This window comes from Puma concolor, chromosome D4, assembly GCF_028749965.1.
Source record: "Puma concolor isolate L17-30 chromosome D4, mPumCon1.1.hap2, whole genome shotgun sequence".
NCBI classification, from domain to species: Eukaryota; Metazoa; Chordata; class Mammalia; order Carnivora; family Felidae; genus Puma; species Puma concolor.
Window position 1 is genome coordinate 13203060 of NC_141679.1, and position 17207 is coordinate 13220266.

The window sequence follows — 17207 nt, forward strand, 5'->3', positions numbered from 1 at the left end:
TGGAGAGGCTGGTGCTCAGCACATGCATAATAAATGTTGAGAAGGAATAAAGTGGAGGATAAATTAATGAATGGAAGCGTAGTTCCTTCTACAGCTGCTGAAATGCATTTGGAGAATCATAGGTATTGGATGATAGTGCCAAAGAGACCCAGAGTAAGGGGTTGCAATGGGAGTTAAAAGTGGAAAAATGGGAAAATTTGAAAACTCTTGTTTATAGGGTCGAGGAAAGAGACGTGTAAAGTGTCGAAGACAACTCTTCTTGGGAAAGAGATCTGTTGGCAAAAGCTAGAGCAAACCCCGAGCAGGCGTGAAGTGATGACCCTATAAAACACACACTATGACGCCTCCCCAGGTTTGCCACCGGCCCTCGAGGCCGAGTCCATTATTTCTGTGCAGCATAGAGAAAACGGTTTCTGGCTTAATTTGGATCCCTAGCATCGCCCCTCCCTTCCACTCACAAAGGTAACCGACCACTGTTTTTCTCCTATGTTCTCCTTTATGAAAGCAGTTACCTCTCTCATCTTCTCTATCCCCAGGGTGAATATGTACGAAATGACAATCCATTCCTGCGTGGAAGGCCAGCGCTCCATCTTCACTAACACGATATAGTTGAAGAGCATCAAGTATCCGATGTACGCCAGCTGTAAGGAAACACAATACAGTGTTCTGGCTACGGAGACCCGGGAGCCCGGCCCTTGGGCAAGGCCGCTGCATGGCAGAACAGAGCAAGGTCAGCAAGCAGGACTCAGAATTCACAACAGAATGAACTTCAAGGCTTTAAACTATTCAAAGAATTTAAGAAAATGACTATAATATTTGAAATAATGTGATGTGCTATCTTCCTTTTGTCCCTTACATGTGTCCCTGGGTCCAGTACTTTGCCTTTACTTCTGTGCCATGATGCATCCTTTTTGTTTGGCTATTACCGTTTCTTGTGTCTTTCTGGCTAAAAAGGGGACCTCTTCTCTCAGTGCTACTCTTGTTCATGCATAAGCCTCAGGTTCTTTTTTTTTTTTTTCTTTTTAAGTTTATTTCTTTATTTTGGGAGAGAGAGAGAAAATGAGTAGGGGATGGGCAGAGACAGAAGGAGAGAGAGAATCCCAAAGAGGTGGGGCTGGATCCGAGGACTGTGAAATCACAACCTGAGCTGAAATCAAGTGTCAGACACTCAACCGACTGAGCCACCCAGGCGCCTGGAGCCTCAGGTTCTTGAACTAGGGCACACGGTGGATTTGTGCCTAATGAATGCCAGGTAGGTGAAATGTCTGCAGGAAGGAAAGGAAGGCACATACTATACTTGTAAACTGGTCAAACCAACATAAAAATAGACTGGATTTTATCTTGAAGTCCCACTTGAATTGTTTTCTGAGTTAATGTCTTCTTTTTTCTCCTCCTACCTTAATGAGCTTGGCTTAGCAGTGCCCTGGGAGGATTTTATCCATTTTCTATTGCAACACCTCCCCACCCTATCCAAGTTGGGATATTCCTCCCTGGTTTCTGCTTCTTTGAAAGAAAACAAGAGAAGATAAAACAATTTATAGAAAGGAATGGGTCCCTGTAGCCAACTATGGCTTGGAGGGGGGCCTAAGCCTCATGGGGCTCTGGCCCCAGAGGCTGAATCCCGATAGCACTGGCTGAGGTGCTGGGTGTCCGCTGAAAACCCCTGGGGGCTCAGGTTTAGTGACTGTCACTGGAGGACTAGGTTATGTCTAGATGAGTGCGTGGAGTGTAGGAGGGCTGGTGGGGTTCTTGTGTCAGGGCCCGCGGAACCTCTGGAGAAAAACTCCCCCTCGGGGAAATGGCATAGGAGCTCAACCTTCTCTAGGCAACGCTTCAAGCTGAGTAAGGCGCTCGCTGGCTTTCGGGGCCCCGGGGGCTGTGAGCAGGAAGTGAGAGCGGGTTTATTCCTGTCTGCACTCTTCAGAGCCCACAGAGCAAAGAATAGGACACAGTGTGGGCAAAAGGGTGGAGGCCTTGGAGATACAGTGTGACTCTGGAGCCCTGCAGGCACCTTAGCAGGTGGGGAAAGGTACAGCCTGACTGCGAGACAGAAAGGGGAACTGGCGGCCCCACAGAGCTCGAGAAACGTTCCTTTCTCTGCTAATGGGGCCGCTCGCTGTCTTTCTTCCTTCCTTTCCTTTTTTAATAAAATGGATACATAGATTCTGAATAGGAGTCAAAGGTATTTTTAAAGCCCCTATGATGACGCATTTACAGACACAACCATATAATTTCTGGTCTCTTGCATGGTGAACATATGTCAGAGTTCAGTGAGGTCAGGAGCGGAAGCATGAGGGCAGCTGTGGAGAGGCTGTTCCTTCTCCACCTGACACCTCAGGGATGCGCTCTTGTCTACTCACCCCTTCAGGGATTGTCACTTAACAAAATTTTAACTTTTTTTTTTTTTTTTTTTGAGAGAGAGACAAGGTGTGAGTGGGGGAGGAGCAGAGAGAGGGAGACACAGAATCCAAAGGAGGTTCCAGGCTCTGAGCTGTCCACACAGAGCCCGACGCGGGCTCAGACTCACGAGCCTGGAGATCATGACCTGAGCCGAAGTCAGACACTTAATTGACGGAGACACCCAGGTGCCCCTCACGGACTGTCACTTTAATCCACACCTCGGCCCCCACTCCTTCCCTCTGGGGCTGTTAGCACAGTGTGGAAACCTCACCTGAGGCATCTGCTCTACTTGAAATTACGTGGGATACTGTTTAAAATGCAATTTGGTTCATATGGTTCCTGTTTACCGTTATACACGGGCATCCACTCTCGGTCCCCACGAGTACTGTATTTCACAAGACACAGCAGACTTCAATAGCGAAACTCTAAAACATATTCTCAGCCTCCTTCTGGCCTGAAATCCTTCTTTCTGATTGCTTCCTTTTGTTTGTTGGATCATATTTATTGCTTCTAGGGGAAATGAGTCTCTCTAACTGCCCTGGTTTTTATTATTTCACCCAATTCATTGTGACACATTCCAAAGAACTATCTTCTCTTGTCACACGCAGGCCCAGTGACACCCACACAATTCTTCCAGAACCTCTGCATTTTAGTATTTAAGCATCTCTTCCAACCTGCCTCTGTCCTCCGAATACAGGTTTAGTGTATTGGTTTGGCTGAAGGAATGTAGATGCAGTCAGGGAAACTTGGATTTAAATCCTAGCTCGAGTATTTCCAAGCTGTATCATTTTGTGTACATCAATGCACCTGCCTGGGCCTCCATCCTGTGAAATGGAGACGAGGGCTACTGACCTTACAGAGCTTTTGGAAGGATGGGGGGGGGGGGGTGAGGTGGGGGGGGGTTGGAGAATACATATCTATCTCCCTTTTTAAAAAATGTTTATTTATTTTTGAGAGAGAGGTGGGGGAGGGGCAGAGAGAGAGGGAGACAGAGGATCTGAAGTGGGCTCTGTGCTGACAGGAGACAGCCCGATGCAGGGCTCGAACTCATGAACCGTGAGTTCACCACCTGAGCCGGAGTCAGACGCTTAACTGACTGAGCCACCCAGGCGCCCCTGTATCTAGTTCCTAACAGTTGTAGAGGCCAAATGAATGGTGGCTAAAATAATTATTTGCTTCTTTTTTCAAGCAACTTCCATTCCTCATCTCCTCTTACCTCAGTACTTGTTTCCTTTTGATCTGGTTAACTAGCCATACCTCTCCTTTTTTATTTATTTTTTAAAAAAAAATTTTTTTTTTCAACATTTATTTATTTTTGGGACAGAGAGAGACAGAGCATGAACGGGGGAGGGGCAGAGAGAGAGGGAGACACAGAATCGGAAACAGGCTCCAGGCTCTGAGCCATCAGCCCAGAGCCCGACGCGGGGCTCGAACTCACGGACCGCGAGATCGTGACCTGGCTGAAGTCGGACGCTTAACCGACTGTGCCACCCAGGCGCCCCAATACCTCTCCTTTTTTAAATTGCCCTCCTTACTGCTTATGCTTCTTCCACGATCAGCCTGTTATTTGTTATTATTATTTTTTTTTGACAGAGCCAGTGAGTGGGGGAAGGACAGAGGGAGAGAAAGAGAATCTGAAGCAGGCTCCAGGCCCAGCACGGAGCTCGACGCAGGGCTTGATCTCACAACCTTGGGATCATGACCTGAGCTGCTATCACGAGTTGGACCCTCAGCCCCTTGAGCCACTCAAATGCCCCTCAGCCTCTTCTTTAAATCCAGTTACTCTATAATGCGTTTCTTTCCATGTTCAAGCTATAATATAACATTTTGGGACAACTCTCAAAATATAGACTTCCAAAAATATGACTTTAAACATGTTTAAATGGCACAACAGAGGACTGTCTGCTGTCTGAGAAGCAACCTATCTTAGAACTCACCAACATTCATGGGGTCTAGCTACAGATTACCTTAACATGACATGCTTTAAAATTGTGTGTGTCTACACACATATATTCTGTAAGCTTTAACAAGTTGTGTGTAGAATGTCAAAACTTTGAACAGAAACATAACCTCATGATGCTTATTTAAGTCAGTAGGCATCCTCTAAGGATTTGCATTTTATTTGCTCATATATTTTTTTTATACATTTTCCATTAACCAAGATGCTCAACTCCCAAACTATGCAATGAAAGCACCAGAGCTTTCTTCAGGTTGTGTGGATCCCTGGTGAGCTTTCTCCTCCTGCCCCTGGAGGGGTGGGGGGCACAGTGGTGTTCAAACAGAGGCAGGAGTCTGTCCATGCTGGAGAAGCCCAGAGCATATCCCTTGCCCTCTGACTTGGTTCCTCTTTTATAACTTGCAACGGCATCCTTTCCAGCTGGGCACTTGAAATGACTCTCATCACAGACCAGATCTGGGAGCCAGCTGGATCCCTGCCTCCTTTCTTCTTGGAACAGAAGAGGACCCAACCTGGCCTTCTGGAAACTTGCTAAGATATGGAAGTGAACTTATGTGGAAATGAGGTGTGTTCCCTCTTTCAGAAACTTGGGAGTGTACACAGAAGGAGATATTTTTGGAAACCAGAGTGGGAAATACTCTTATAGGAAGGAACACATCCGAAAGCAAATGGGAGGTTTGATCTAAAGCGAATTTTACTGTTAAGCATCTCTGGGGAGGAGACTTAAAAATCTGGCATTCCTCATCTCCATGCACTTCCTCGAGGCCTAGGCTTTGTAAACACACAGCTATGGATTTCTGGAAGTCATTATGTAAACACTAACAACATGACTGGGGTGTCCAGTCCAATGGGTTTGCTGAGTCTACCGTCAGCCGTGCAGAAGGGAGCCAGACACACAGGCTCCACCTCTCGGAGGCATCTGATACGAGGAGAGCAGTGTGTCCCAAGCTTCCTGGACTATAAGACTCACTTGGGGAGCTTGTTAAACATATAGCCTCTTCAGCAACTCCTTGGAGATTAGATTTCATGGGTCTGTGATAGGGCCACGATGTGCATTTCTAACAAAATTCTTTATCATCAAAGAAGTTTTGGAAAAAAATACTGGGCCTTCTGTCTGGGGCAGTGGTTCTTAACCCTGGCTACTCATTACAACCACCTGGGTCCTTTGAAATAGCGTGAAGCTTTGGTTGTGCCCAGACCAATGATGTCAGAATCTCTGAGAATAGAGAACCCAGGTACCTTAAAAAAAATTTTTTTAATAGATAAATAGGTGGATTACATAGAACCCAGGTGGTGTTGTTTTTTAAAGAGCTCCAGGCGATCCCAATGTGTAGTCAAGACTGAAAACCACTGTCCAAGACATTTGTGACTTAAAAGCATCTTGGCCAACAAATTGTCACAGCTGAATAAATGGGGACTAAGGGAATCAAGGAAATAATGTTAATGCTGAACAATGATCAAGAAAAGAGAAGAGAGAGATGTCTTAGAAAGATAGGACAAATGAGTCTCGTATTTGTAAAGGTGATAGGCAATTCTTTATACTATTATTTCTATTAGTTCTTTTATGCTCTAGATAAGGAGTTAGCAAATTTCTTCTGTAAAGGACCACAGAGTTCATTTTTAAGGCTTTCAGAGCCTGACAGTCTTTCTATAGCAAGTAATTGACTCAACAGTTGTTAGTACAAAAGCAGTCAGATTATTGGTAAACGAATGAGTTTGGTTGTGTTCCAATAAAACTTGATTTATGGACACTGAAGTGTGAGTTTCATATAATTTTCATGTATGATGAAGTATTCTTCCTTTGATTTTATTTCAATTTTAAAAATGTAAAAACCATTCTTAGCTCACAGTCCACAATAATAGGCCTGGATCTGGGACTTGATTTGGCCTGTGGGAATATAGTTTGCCAAGCCCTGTTCTAGGCTGGGGTAATTGAGGCATCCTGGTATAAAAGGAAGGACAGAAGTGGGTGTAAAATGTAGTAAAATTATCTTTTTTTTTTTTTTGGTAAAATTATTACCTTGATAAAACTATTAAATTAGGGAAAATATATGTAAAGAATTTATAACAGTGCCTCACAGTAGGTGTTCAAAAAATGATATCATCACTATTGGGTGGATGGATGAATAAAAACACGGACTATTGCCATGCAATGTGACTAGCCTAGGAATAAAAACAGTTACATTTATATTGTGCTTACACGTTCCAAGCACTGTTCTAAGTGCTTTACATATTTTAACACATTTAATCTTTACTAAACCCTACAAAGTAGGTACTATTATTATCCCCATCTTAAGGAATCTTGGCACAGAGTGCTAAAGTAACTTGTTTGAGGTCACACAGTAATACTAAGGGGCCCAGACAGGATCTCTGCTCAGCCTGTCTTACCCCAAAGTCCATGCTTGTCACCCACTAAGTTGTTTCCTGCAAGGTAAATTTAATATCTGCATAAAATATATAAATGGAAATTATTTTTGCACGTCTTAATTTTTTCGGGGGAGAATTATTTTCTATTTTTAGTATTCACAAACCTGAATTTTTACTGCACTAAAAAAATCTAATATTTATACTTCAATTATATCTTCTTTTAAGACCATAGTTTACAACAGTAGTTTTCACCTGGTAGCAAAGTAAGTCCATAAAGGGACATTTGGCAATGTCCAGAGACATTGTGGTTGTCATACGTGGGGGCTGGAGAGTGCTCCTGGCATCTAGTGAACTGAGGCCAGGGGTGCTGCTGGACATGGTACAGTACACAGGACAGTCCTCCTAAGCAAAGAATTTTTCTGCGCCCCATGTGAACAGTGCTGAGGCTCAGAAAGCCTCACTGAAAGGCAGCGTTAAGTGTTGGCATATGGGACCACACGCATGCACAGAAACACCTCATCTGGTCATTTGAGTCATCTTGGCCTCAGACTAGGATTTTCCTTTGCTGACTAAGGTGCCTGGTGGGTAGCTGGTTGTGAGAAAGGCCAAAAATACAGACACCTGTCCCTCATCTGGCACAGCGCCACTGTGACTGGAGAGAACCAGAGATGACCTGGGGGAAGCTCACCTTCATGAAAAACAGAAGTAGGAAACCAAGAGTCTAGCCATTTCTATCATATCAAGAGGCTATTTCAGGGACAAGATTTCATCCTGTGAAGACAAAATATTTGCAGGGTGCGCACGGAACAATCTCCACTGTGACTGTAGTTACTTCGAGTAGTTTTTGCTGCTTTGGTTGGCATGTTGTTTCATCATGTCTGAACAAGAAAGGCTGTTTGATGACACTAGCAGATTGGGAGTAGTTACACACTTAGGCTACCCACCTTTAGTGGCGTTACTTTGAAAACTCTGCTCAGCCCTTACCCTTCAAGTGTTCCCTACCCCCAGGATTGGCATCTAAAATGGGCAACTCCGATCCAGCGCTCATCCATCCAGAACACACGAGTGTTTTATAAAATGACATCTATTTTTTTGCCAGACTCATACTCGTCCCACCTCTATTTCTGTTAGTTCTCACTTTTACCATTTCCTTTATTTTCTGCAAGGAGGAGAAATGCAGAAGCTGTAGAAGCCGCCTCACAAACTCCACACGTCTTACAGAACTCTTGGGAAAAGCTTTCATCCCTGCCTGTGTGATCCTTATATTATGACTCACAGAGGAAACCACAAGGGTGCAGGTGAAATTGACATTGGCTCTTTGTGGTCACCCATTAGGAAGAAGAAAAAGGAAGATGCTTACAGTGTAGAACCAGAACTTCACAATGGGTGCATTGTAGAATTCATAGATTTTTCTGCCCAGGGGGATTAACCGGTGTCTGCTCTGAACTTCCTCTTCATCCTTCTTTCTGGAAGACTCCCCATTGTTTCGTCCCAGCATCGCCTACAGTGGAAGAGAATCGACACCATCATTGCAGGGCTCTGGAGAGCATGCGATTCAATGTGCTCATTTTACACATCAGGAATGCATGCTCACAGAACCTAAGGGTTTTATCCAAGGTCCCCAGAGATTCACAGGTTGTGCCTTCCCTAGGTGTGCATTTGCGTCATATATAGAATCAAAGGTATGTGCCTGGGATGGAAGGTCTTAGGGATATCTGTTACCATTATCTTCTCTTCTGCCATGGGAGCTCTGGAAGATTCCATAATGGAAGATACCAGAGTTCTGAGAGGAGAAAGAGCATAGCCTCGGAAGGCCAGGAATCTCTTTTCTTTCCACCCCCTCCCCATAGTAGTGAGACAGGCAGATTTGGGTTTGAATTCTATCTACTCATGCTAATGACTCTTAAGTAAAAACAAACAAATAAACAAACAAACACACTGGACCAGTAATATCTAACTTACCCAAAGGTTACGAGTATTAGAGAGGTTATCTGAAGTGCCTGGAGCTTAGTTAGGTTAGAAACCTCTCCTCAACCCTTAGGCATAAACCTTGGTTCCCTGATCTCAAACTTCATAAAACCCAAATTACTGCTGGGATTAGTTTCATGGCGACCTCTAAGCACAATGCCTTCCTCTGCATGGGAGATTCTGCTGGGTGGGACTAGAAGTCAGGCCTGACCTGGAGAGGCCTCATCTCCAAGCTGTTGGAAGTTTCCTTACGAATCGAATTATTTCCTTCTCACCCATGTCAACAGCAGTGGCAAAAATGACAATAAAACATCACAAAAAAGGCAGACTTTGAGAAAAGGCAGATGCATGCCTGTCTGGGTAGGAAGTGGCAGGATGAGTCAAATATGGCTGAAGATCCTACTGGTGAAGAGTTCCAGACTTTGAGTCATTCAGAAGGAGGACCGAATCCTCTCTTGGATGCTCAGAATCCATGGCACCCGGGGTAAATCTTTTAACCGCTCTGAATCTTAGTTTCTTTATCTTTAAATTGGAGGTAATAATGGCACCTGCTATAGGATTGGTCTACAAATAAATAAGCATTTGGCACTTAATAAGTGCTCTGTGTATACTAGCTAGTGTTTAGTTACAATGAACTGAGACTTTTCTTGGATAGTCTTGACGAAAATAATCTGGTTGGGAATTTCTCGCCAGGAAAAAGAAAAGTGTTATTAGGGCTCTATTATAGCATAATTTCTTGACTTTAATTGTTTTGGTATTATTCTAAGACAAGGCTAGTTCTACCATGTTTTGGAAATGAGATTTTTATTAAGTGTAAGAACAGGGCAAATCCTTCTAACTACTCAGTGACTGACAAGGATTTAGGATAGGAAAAAGGAGTGGGATACAGTTTTAGAGTTGAGAGATCTAATTATAGAAACCATTTGTTTATCTTGAATTTGAGAGCAGATAATTCTGGTTTCAAACCACCTTACTCAAGATATACAAATAGTTCCAACTACTTTTGTCATTGCCTCAACTATCCACCTTCTTAAATATGTAACAATCGCAAATGATGAACCTGTAACCAATAGGATTTCTGGAGAAGGTAACAAGGCAACTTCCATTCCTTTAAAGCCTCTATGGCTAGGAAATTACCTTGACTTAATGAATAGGTAAGATCCCATTCGATGGCCTATCCAAGCCTTTATTTTGATCAGTGAGCTGGGTCAATCTCCATGATGGATATGGCACGTTTGACTTCTATCAATATTGACCACTGATCTCAAGAAACTCTGAGCTACATCCTTCTATAATTTATAATTTATGTAACATAATTACCCTGCTTCTGTTCTGCTTCTTTATTTGCTCAGTAATACAATACAATTTGGGGACATAATGGGATGTTAGTAAAGGCAGCTTCGGGAGTTGTAGGCATCTTGGACAGTGACATCTTGGGGTAAACGCTAGAAAGAGTGGCTTCCTCAACAGAGTTGAGACAATGCCCTGGGTCTCTGGACATGTTGGAGCTTTATTAGGCAGAGTGCAAAAACATGTATCTGGCAATGCAGGTGAAAAAAAACAAAAACAACACGGCCTATCTTGCTTTCATTATTCAGATACGTTCCCAAGTGAATGCATTTTTTAAAAGCTTTTCTTTTGTGGGTTTAAGTAAAGCATTTTCGAAATTTCATTAATTCCAGCCTAAGCAGCTTAACTGACTGATTTTCTTGATTTCTCTTCCCAGTAGTCAAACATTTCCTTTGACTACATTCCTTAAGCAGAATGTAATAGGGTCAAATACAGGCAACACTACATAATATGGATTTGAGAATTTTTGCTGGCTGGACACAGATGTCAAGTCTGGGAAAGATCCATTGAAGTCAACTAGGCCACTAAAGGCTACTGATAATGAAATTGAAGCTCATATTTTGTGCATAATTTTGGAGGGGCCAGGGGAAAATGCTCCCATCCAAGAAAGGATATATTGGTTTAGCACCGAACTTCAAATATCTTTCCTATGAAAGGAGTGGAGGTGTCAGCACGCTGCATTCTCCAATCTTCTCCAGGGTAAGGAACACCAGTGCTCCAGCAGGGACAGAATTTGTCATTAGGGTCAAAAGAGGCTCCAGCTTAAAGATATCTGCTATCCAGCCCTAACTTTACCAGTCCACAAAATCCCTTCTTCCTTTCCTTCTAGCTGTTTCTGCCTGTGGGGAAGAAGCCCAGGCAGTAGAGCTAGTGTGAGGTCTTTCCCTCAGGTTCTCAGTAAACAACAGCAGGGTCTATTCTCTGGGAAGCAGACTTTGCTCTCAGTCGAGAGATGCATCCTTTAGTGTGATTTCTTGAAGGATCGGGTTCTCAAAGCTCCACACGGAGCAGAAGGGAGCTGCCTTCTTTGTTTTCTTCCTTGAGACCCACCCAGAGAGAACTGTGATTCAGCTTGTGGCTGTCTTCATAGGGTCCTTCCTTGAGGCTTCAAGGCCAAGTCATACTTGACGTAGGAGGCCCGTGCATTATTTTTGGATTCTTTCTGCTATGAGGTAGACCAAACCAAGTGAATGCCTACATTTGAGACTAAGAAGAAATTCTCTGCATCCCTGAGGCTATAGGCTAAAAGCATGGCCAATGGGATCTCTATGTCTGGGTTCTAATCCTGGCCTTGCAATTAATTAGCTAGGTAACCTTGGGCAGTTTAACTTCTCTGAGTCTCAGCTTCCTCACCTGTAAAATGGATAATAACAGTACCTACCTCATGGGATTTTTGTGAGGATTCCATGAGTACGCGCACGTCAAACATTTAGTGCCATCCTAACAATATTCGCAAACATTTATCAAGGTTCACAATATGCCAGGCCCCAGTCTACAGAAGTGACGTGTACACTTTTTAAACTGCAAAACTGCCCGTGAGCGAGACAATGTTATCATTCCCATGTTAGAGGTTAAGAAATGGTGTCCGAGGTCTCACAGTGAGTAGGTGTTGGGGCAGGATTCTGGCTCCAGAATGAACACTCTTTACCCCTCTAATAAAGATTTGGTATTATTAGTACTACTGTTTCTGTTAATGGTTAAAATATCATTCTCTATCCTTGAAGGATTCAGAGGCGAAAATTATAGTAAGATCTTTAGGGAAGACAGTCATCTGATCCTGTCACAGAGGCGAGCAGGCGCCTCCACTGGTTTTTATAAGAATCCTGAAATGGAAAACCGACACTGGCTTTTAACTCTGTGAGTCAAAAACTGTGAATAATTGGTCAGTCAAAAGAGTGGCCAGATGCCTATACCCTGCTGTACTCGGGGCTGGGATGGTTTCCTTTTGGAAGGAAATACTGTTGATCTGGAGGAAAAACAATTCACAGGGTGCTCCCACTAGTATACTAATGGAAAGGGCCTTTTGTCACCTGAGCAAAACCAATTCTGGTTTTCTCTCCTTACAGGTTTTTTGAGTCATCACAGTCATTGCTCAGGGTGGTGGGGAGGGTGGGGGATATCAAGGAAGTCCTATGGAGCTGTCGCGCGATGTCTCCAAAGCTCCGAAGCCCTGTTTGTCTCTTTAACAGCATGTGACATTTTTAGACTTTGGACACGATCCAGTAGCGGTCACACTGCTCAGGCGGGGGTTGCAGGAAGCTGTCCCATGCCCAGCTGCCCCTTCTCGCTGCAGAATAAAGCATCCATGTTCTATAATTATACCAGAAGAGCTAATAAAAGCCTTCCATACAAACCTCAAAATTCAATTAGTCCTGCATGTGTGAGCCTGACCCTGAAGACAGATAAAGGCGTAGCATCTGATCACCAGAAGGGCTCCAGCCCAGTGTGGCTCGGCTGGCTGCCCCCACATACATTCCTTTGCCTTCTTCGTATGCTAAGACTGCCCCAGCACCTGCTCCTTTATAAAGCGTGGCTTGTTTGGACAACTGGGGGTGCCTGGCTTTTGGATTTCACTGGGTTGTCCTGTGACCCTGGCTGAAGGATTTTGCACAGAAATAGTCCCTATTGTTATGTTATCTGTGCCTAGAGAAGACACTTTTGTAATACTCTGGTCTCACACTTAAATGAAAGCACCTGGTTGGAGGGTGACCTTGGGAGTCACTGAGTCTTAAGTTGTATCAACAGGAAAGGTGGAGTAGGCTTGCCGCCCGCGGACAAGGACGCGATAGTTTTCCTTACTGTCAGTTCCATATCCTCCTCATCTTTTTCCTTTGTGGGCTTCTCTGGCTCTTCTGGTTCCTTTTCTTGGAGGTGGATTTCCTGGGCCTGAGACATATACGGCATGTCGTCTTTGTTCTTGAACTCCAAGCTGAGAATTGAAGGAGGAAGTAGAATTCCCAGAATTACCTAAAGTAATAATAATGATAATAATAATAATCACATTTAAAGGATTAAGATGAGGGTGGTTTTTTTTTTTCTTAGAATCAGAGGGCCTAGGGTGGTGGGGTGTGTATGTGAGTGCACACGTGCGTGTGGGCACACGTGTGTGCCCTGAGTGAGGCACCTGCACATGTTAACACGCAGAGGGTCACTCGTGCCCATCCGGGAACTGTTATGCACAGTAGTAGCTGCGCATAACAGCACATAGTAGTTTTTGGAGAAGAGGAGCATCTTACCCAAATCCACCCAATTAACACCCACTTTGCATGGGGGAAGCTGAGGAGAATGAGGGGCCCTGCTCAAGGAAAAAGTGAGAAAGAATTCAGACTTTCATTTAGCCATTAGCGCTTGGCTTTGTGAAATCAATTCAAATGCACGTCCACTGGCATGTGTTTGCTAACACATCAAGTGGAGTCATCTGGGTATCTCCTTGTCCTAAATTGACCTTGAGAAAATCCAAGTGGGAAAGCATGTTTTCATTTCGGAGTATTCCCCTGACACTTGCTACTGCACAACAGAAACACACACACACACACACACACACACACACACACACACACACACACGTGGGCTTTGTATTCACCATGAGAATCCCCTACACAAACACTCCAGGAAGCCCAGCACTGTGTTTCTATCATGTATAAACAATATGCTTCAGCCTCCATGTGATGGTAATAAATACATGGACCCTTCTCACGAGAGGGCAATCTCATTCTCCATTTGTTTTTCATTTTTTTAACGTTTATTTATTTTTGAGAGAGAGCGCGCGCGCGAGTGGGGGAGGGGCAGAGAGAGAGGGAGACACAGAATTGGAAGCAGGCTCCAGGCTCTAAGCCGGCAGCACAGAGCCCCATGTGGTCTCGAACTCACAAACTGTGAGATCATGACCTGAGCCAAAGTTGGACGCTTAACCGATTGAGCCACCCAGTGCCCCTCATTCTCCATTTGAATGATAATCCCACACGTGATTTGTCTTCCCCAGATCTTCTCCCGCCTCTTCGCCCAATCACTAAACTGGTTCTGCTCTATAAGTCTTCTGAATATGAACCTCCTTGAAGAAACTGCACCAAAGTGAGGGCTCAGGGAGATCCTGAACAGTGAGTGAAAATGACCCGCAAGTAATGAGGCAGGGGTGGCCTGTGCTTGAATGCCCACAAGGACTCTGGAGCCACTAAGGGAAAACGGAGGGTGGTGACCCTGAACTCAGGGTGACTGGCAGGCCTGAGAAGGCTCAGGTGGCATGCTGGCAGTCTCGAGGGGACATGACACCCTGTCCTCGGATCTGAGAGCCAGGCTTGGCGGTCACTGGTAGTGCAGCTATAGGGTGCCCATGACCCACTTCATGGAGCTCTTCTGAGACTCTGGGGCCAAAAACCTGCAGGGAGGATGGCATGGGGGAGGGGTGCTGGTTCCATCAGGGTGGCCTTAGCCGATTGCTCTGGCCTTTTTTGCCTTGGGCTGACCTCAGAGTTGCCTAGACCAGGAATTTCCCAGGTAAATATGAGCCTGGCTTCAGTTGTAACAGCCACAAACTCTAAACAGAGAAAGCATTTGAAAACTCCTTTCAGTCTTTTCTCTCCCATTTTCTCTTTCTTTTGCTTCTTCCAATTAAATGTCTTCCTTGTAAAACACTGAGGAAAACATGAAGAAGCAAAGCCACACATCATCCCATGTCTTGTACCTTCAGCCCCCAAGGTAACCACTACAAACACTTGGCTCTGTATCCTCCCTGGTTTCTTAAAAAAAATGAAAACTTATACAGATATAACTGTGCATGTACAGGGTAAGAGAAACCTAAAATGGACTCAGACTCTACATAACTGGTCTGCAACGTGTTTTTCATCAGTTAAGAACAGACCAAGATGATCTAGCAACATCTTTACACATAAACCCATCTCATTTTTATTTCAGGTGAAAACATTTCTCAAGCATAGCTGGGGGGAGCCAAGGTGTCTATGACAAGGTACAAAGGAGGGCCAAGGCATTGAGGTTTGCACGGCCATGCAATGTTGCCCGGTACGCGGTTCCTGGTGCAGCATGGCTTATGCCAGAGCAAATGGTACCTCTTATGGTACCTGTGTGTGACCATCCCCTTTGGATCTTTTGCAAAATACTAATGTTTAGGCATGCCATCTCCAGAGGTTCTGACTTAGCAGAACTTGGGGTAGGCTGTAGTCTCTGTATGAAAAAAACAAAACAAAACTATATAGAAGATTTTGAGTCACGGTTGGGGCTTAAAACCACCCTCCTGAGATAAGAAAATGCCTAGTTCCACCAGCTCGGAAAGCTCCAAACCAACCCTCCGGTCCTCACAGCCAACAGGGCCTTCTGGGCGCGCTGACCTTGAGGCCTGAGTTCTTGCGCATGCGCAGCCGGCCCATCCACATGTCGGTGAGCAGCATCTGGCTGCACGTGTGTGCGATGAAGTCGCGGTGCTTGGCAGCCACAGCAAGCTGCAGGCAGGTGGCGTTGCTCCAGTTCTTGAGCTCATACGTCAGCAGTTTCATGGCCAGCTGTTCGTCCTGCTTATAGGACTGGTCGAGGAGCTCCACCGCCAGCTGGCCGAAGTCCCTGAAAGACAGAATGTGAGGGGTTGTCCTTTGGCCATCTTGGAGACTTGGATGATGAAAGTGGGGGCCCACTGGCCAGGCCACAAAAGGGGGTTACTGTGTGGCCCCATTGTTGCTCATAGGGTATAGTCTGTTCACGTGTTCATGTAGCCAACACCCATGAAGCGTCCACCATGTGCTAGGTACCGTGTTTAGAACTGGGGGGTATAAGCCGAACAGGACATGCTCCTGGTACCCAAGGCCCCCAATTCAAGGCGACGGATGGGGGAGGCAGACCAAAACAAATCAACGAGTAGAGTGTGGTAGGTCTTCTTACACGTGAGAGACCTCAGTTCATAGCTGAGCCTTATCAACCACAAGCTTGGGATCCTGGACAAGTTAATTAAATTCTCTGAGTCTCACTTTCTTCAGCTTTAAAATATGCATAATAGGGGTACCTGGGTGACTTAGTCGGTTAAGAGTCTGACTTCAGCTCAGGTCAGGAGTTCGAGCCCCACTTCAGGCTCAGTGCTGACATCTCAGAGCCTGGAGCCTGCTTCAGATTCTGTGTCTCTCCCCCCCCCCCCCCCCCCCCGCCTCTCGCCTGCTCGTGCTCTGTCTCTCTCTCTCAAAATAAATACATAAATACTGAAAAAAATTTTAAATATAAAATATGCATAATAAGAGGACGTACCTCTTGAGGCAGTTGAGAGGCTGAAATAAAATCTACATATCTGTGAGGACTTGCGTATCTAGCACTGTTTGCCATAAATATTAACTATTCGTGTCCACCCTCTGTGTGTACCACTGAGGTGACACTACCTCTGCCGAATGGTTTGGGTAGCTCAGACCCTCCAGTGTTTGGGGCCTGCCTCCTCTTCTTGCCCCCTCTTGACCACCCCATTTGCTGGGCTGGCCCACCTGGAGTTGTGGTTCAGTTCCTGGGAGATGTCATCAACCATGTCATTCTCAGACGCCTCGTGAGCCATGGCTTTGCAGAGCTTGCAGGCCACCAGGGCCTTGGCCATGGCCTCCTCGCCGTGCTGCCAGAAGAACAGGGCCATCTTCTGCCTCTTCATCAGGACGGCCCACACCATCAGCTCATGGAAAGGGAAAGGGAAGTGGTTGATCTCAGGGTCGTCCAAGTCAATGTCAACCTCTTCTTCTCGCTTCTTGGTTGTCTTTCTTCCTCGCCTCAAGGGAACATCATCCTGTCATTTTAGGGAAAAAAACAGAGGTGGAGTGAGAAATGAGTCAACTAAATATATCATATGGTTGTTTACTGTATATGTACTATGGAACCTGCTCTGGGATTGATACAGAATGAACTAGCCTTTCCCAGCACCTATCCCAGAAGCACTCATTCCTAACTTTAAAACAAGATCAGCCCTATGGGTACATGTCAGTGTTGTACTTCAACTTTTAGTAAGTATTTTTCAGTGGGTATTTTTCAATTTCCCTTCCTTCCTTCCTTTACTTTTGTCCATTTTTTTTTCCCCTACGTGTAAGGTTATTTGTGCCTCATGATGGACAGTACTACCCTTCTCTCTGAAAGGACAAAGACATCCTATACTTGCAGGTGCCTAAGCCACAATACCCACATGAACAAAAGCTGG

At 45.0% G+C, this 17207-nt stretch overlaps 1 protein-coding gene and 1 long non-coding RNA gene across 10 annotated transcripts in view; one reads left to right on the forward strand and one right to left on the reverse strand.

Annotated features, from left to right (window-relative positions):
- Nucleotides 1-9575, forward strand: part of LOC147574721 (uncharacterized) — a 30209-nt gene extending 20634 nt beyond the window's left edge. The window contains exons 3-5 of one of the 2 annotated variants that reach the window (XR_015243460.1): nt 537-730; nt 4778-4922; nt 7891-9575. This is a non-coding gene — a long non-coding RNA (uncharacterized LOC147574721). Of the gene's footprint in view, nt 1-536; nt 731-4777; nt 6109-7890 lie in introns of those variants that run through there. The other variant, XR_015243459.1, reaches the window with a different exon arrangement.
- Nucleotides 1-17207, reverse strand: part of TRPM3 (transient receptor potential cation channel subfamily M member 3) — an 803813-nt gene that overhangs the window by 66908 nt on the left and 719698 nt on the right. For all 8 annotated transcript variants that reach the window (XM_086684995.1, XM_086684993.1, XM_086684999.1 and 5 more), the window contains 5 exons: nt 16513-16802; nt 15385-15613; nt 12842-13009; nt 8085-8225; nt 513-641 (listed from right to left, as the gene is read on the reverse strand). In XM_086684995.1, the coding sequence (XP_086541121.1) occupies nt 513-641; nt 8085-8225; nt 12842-13009; nt 15385-15613; nt 16513-16802 (957 nt within the window). The remainder of the gene's footprint in view (nt 1-512; nt 642-8084; nt 8226-12841; nt 13010-15384; nt 15614-16512; nt 16803-17207) is intronic.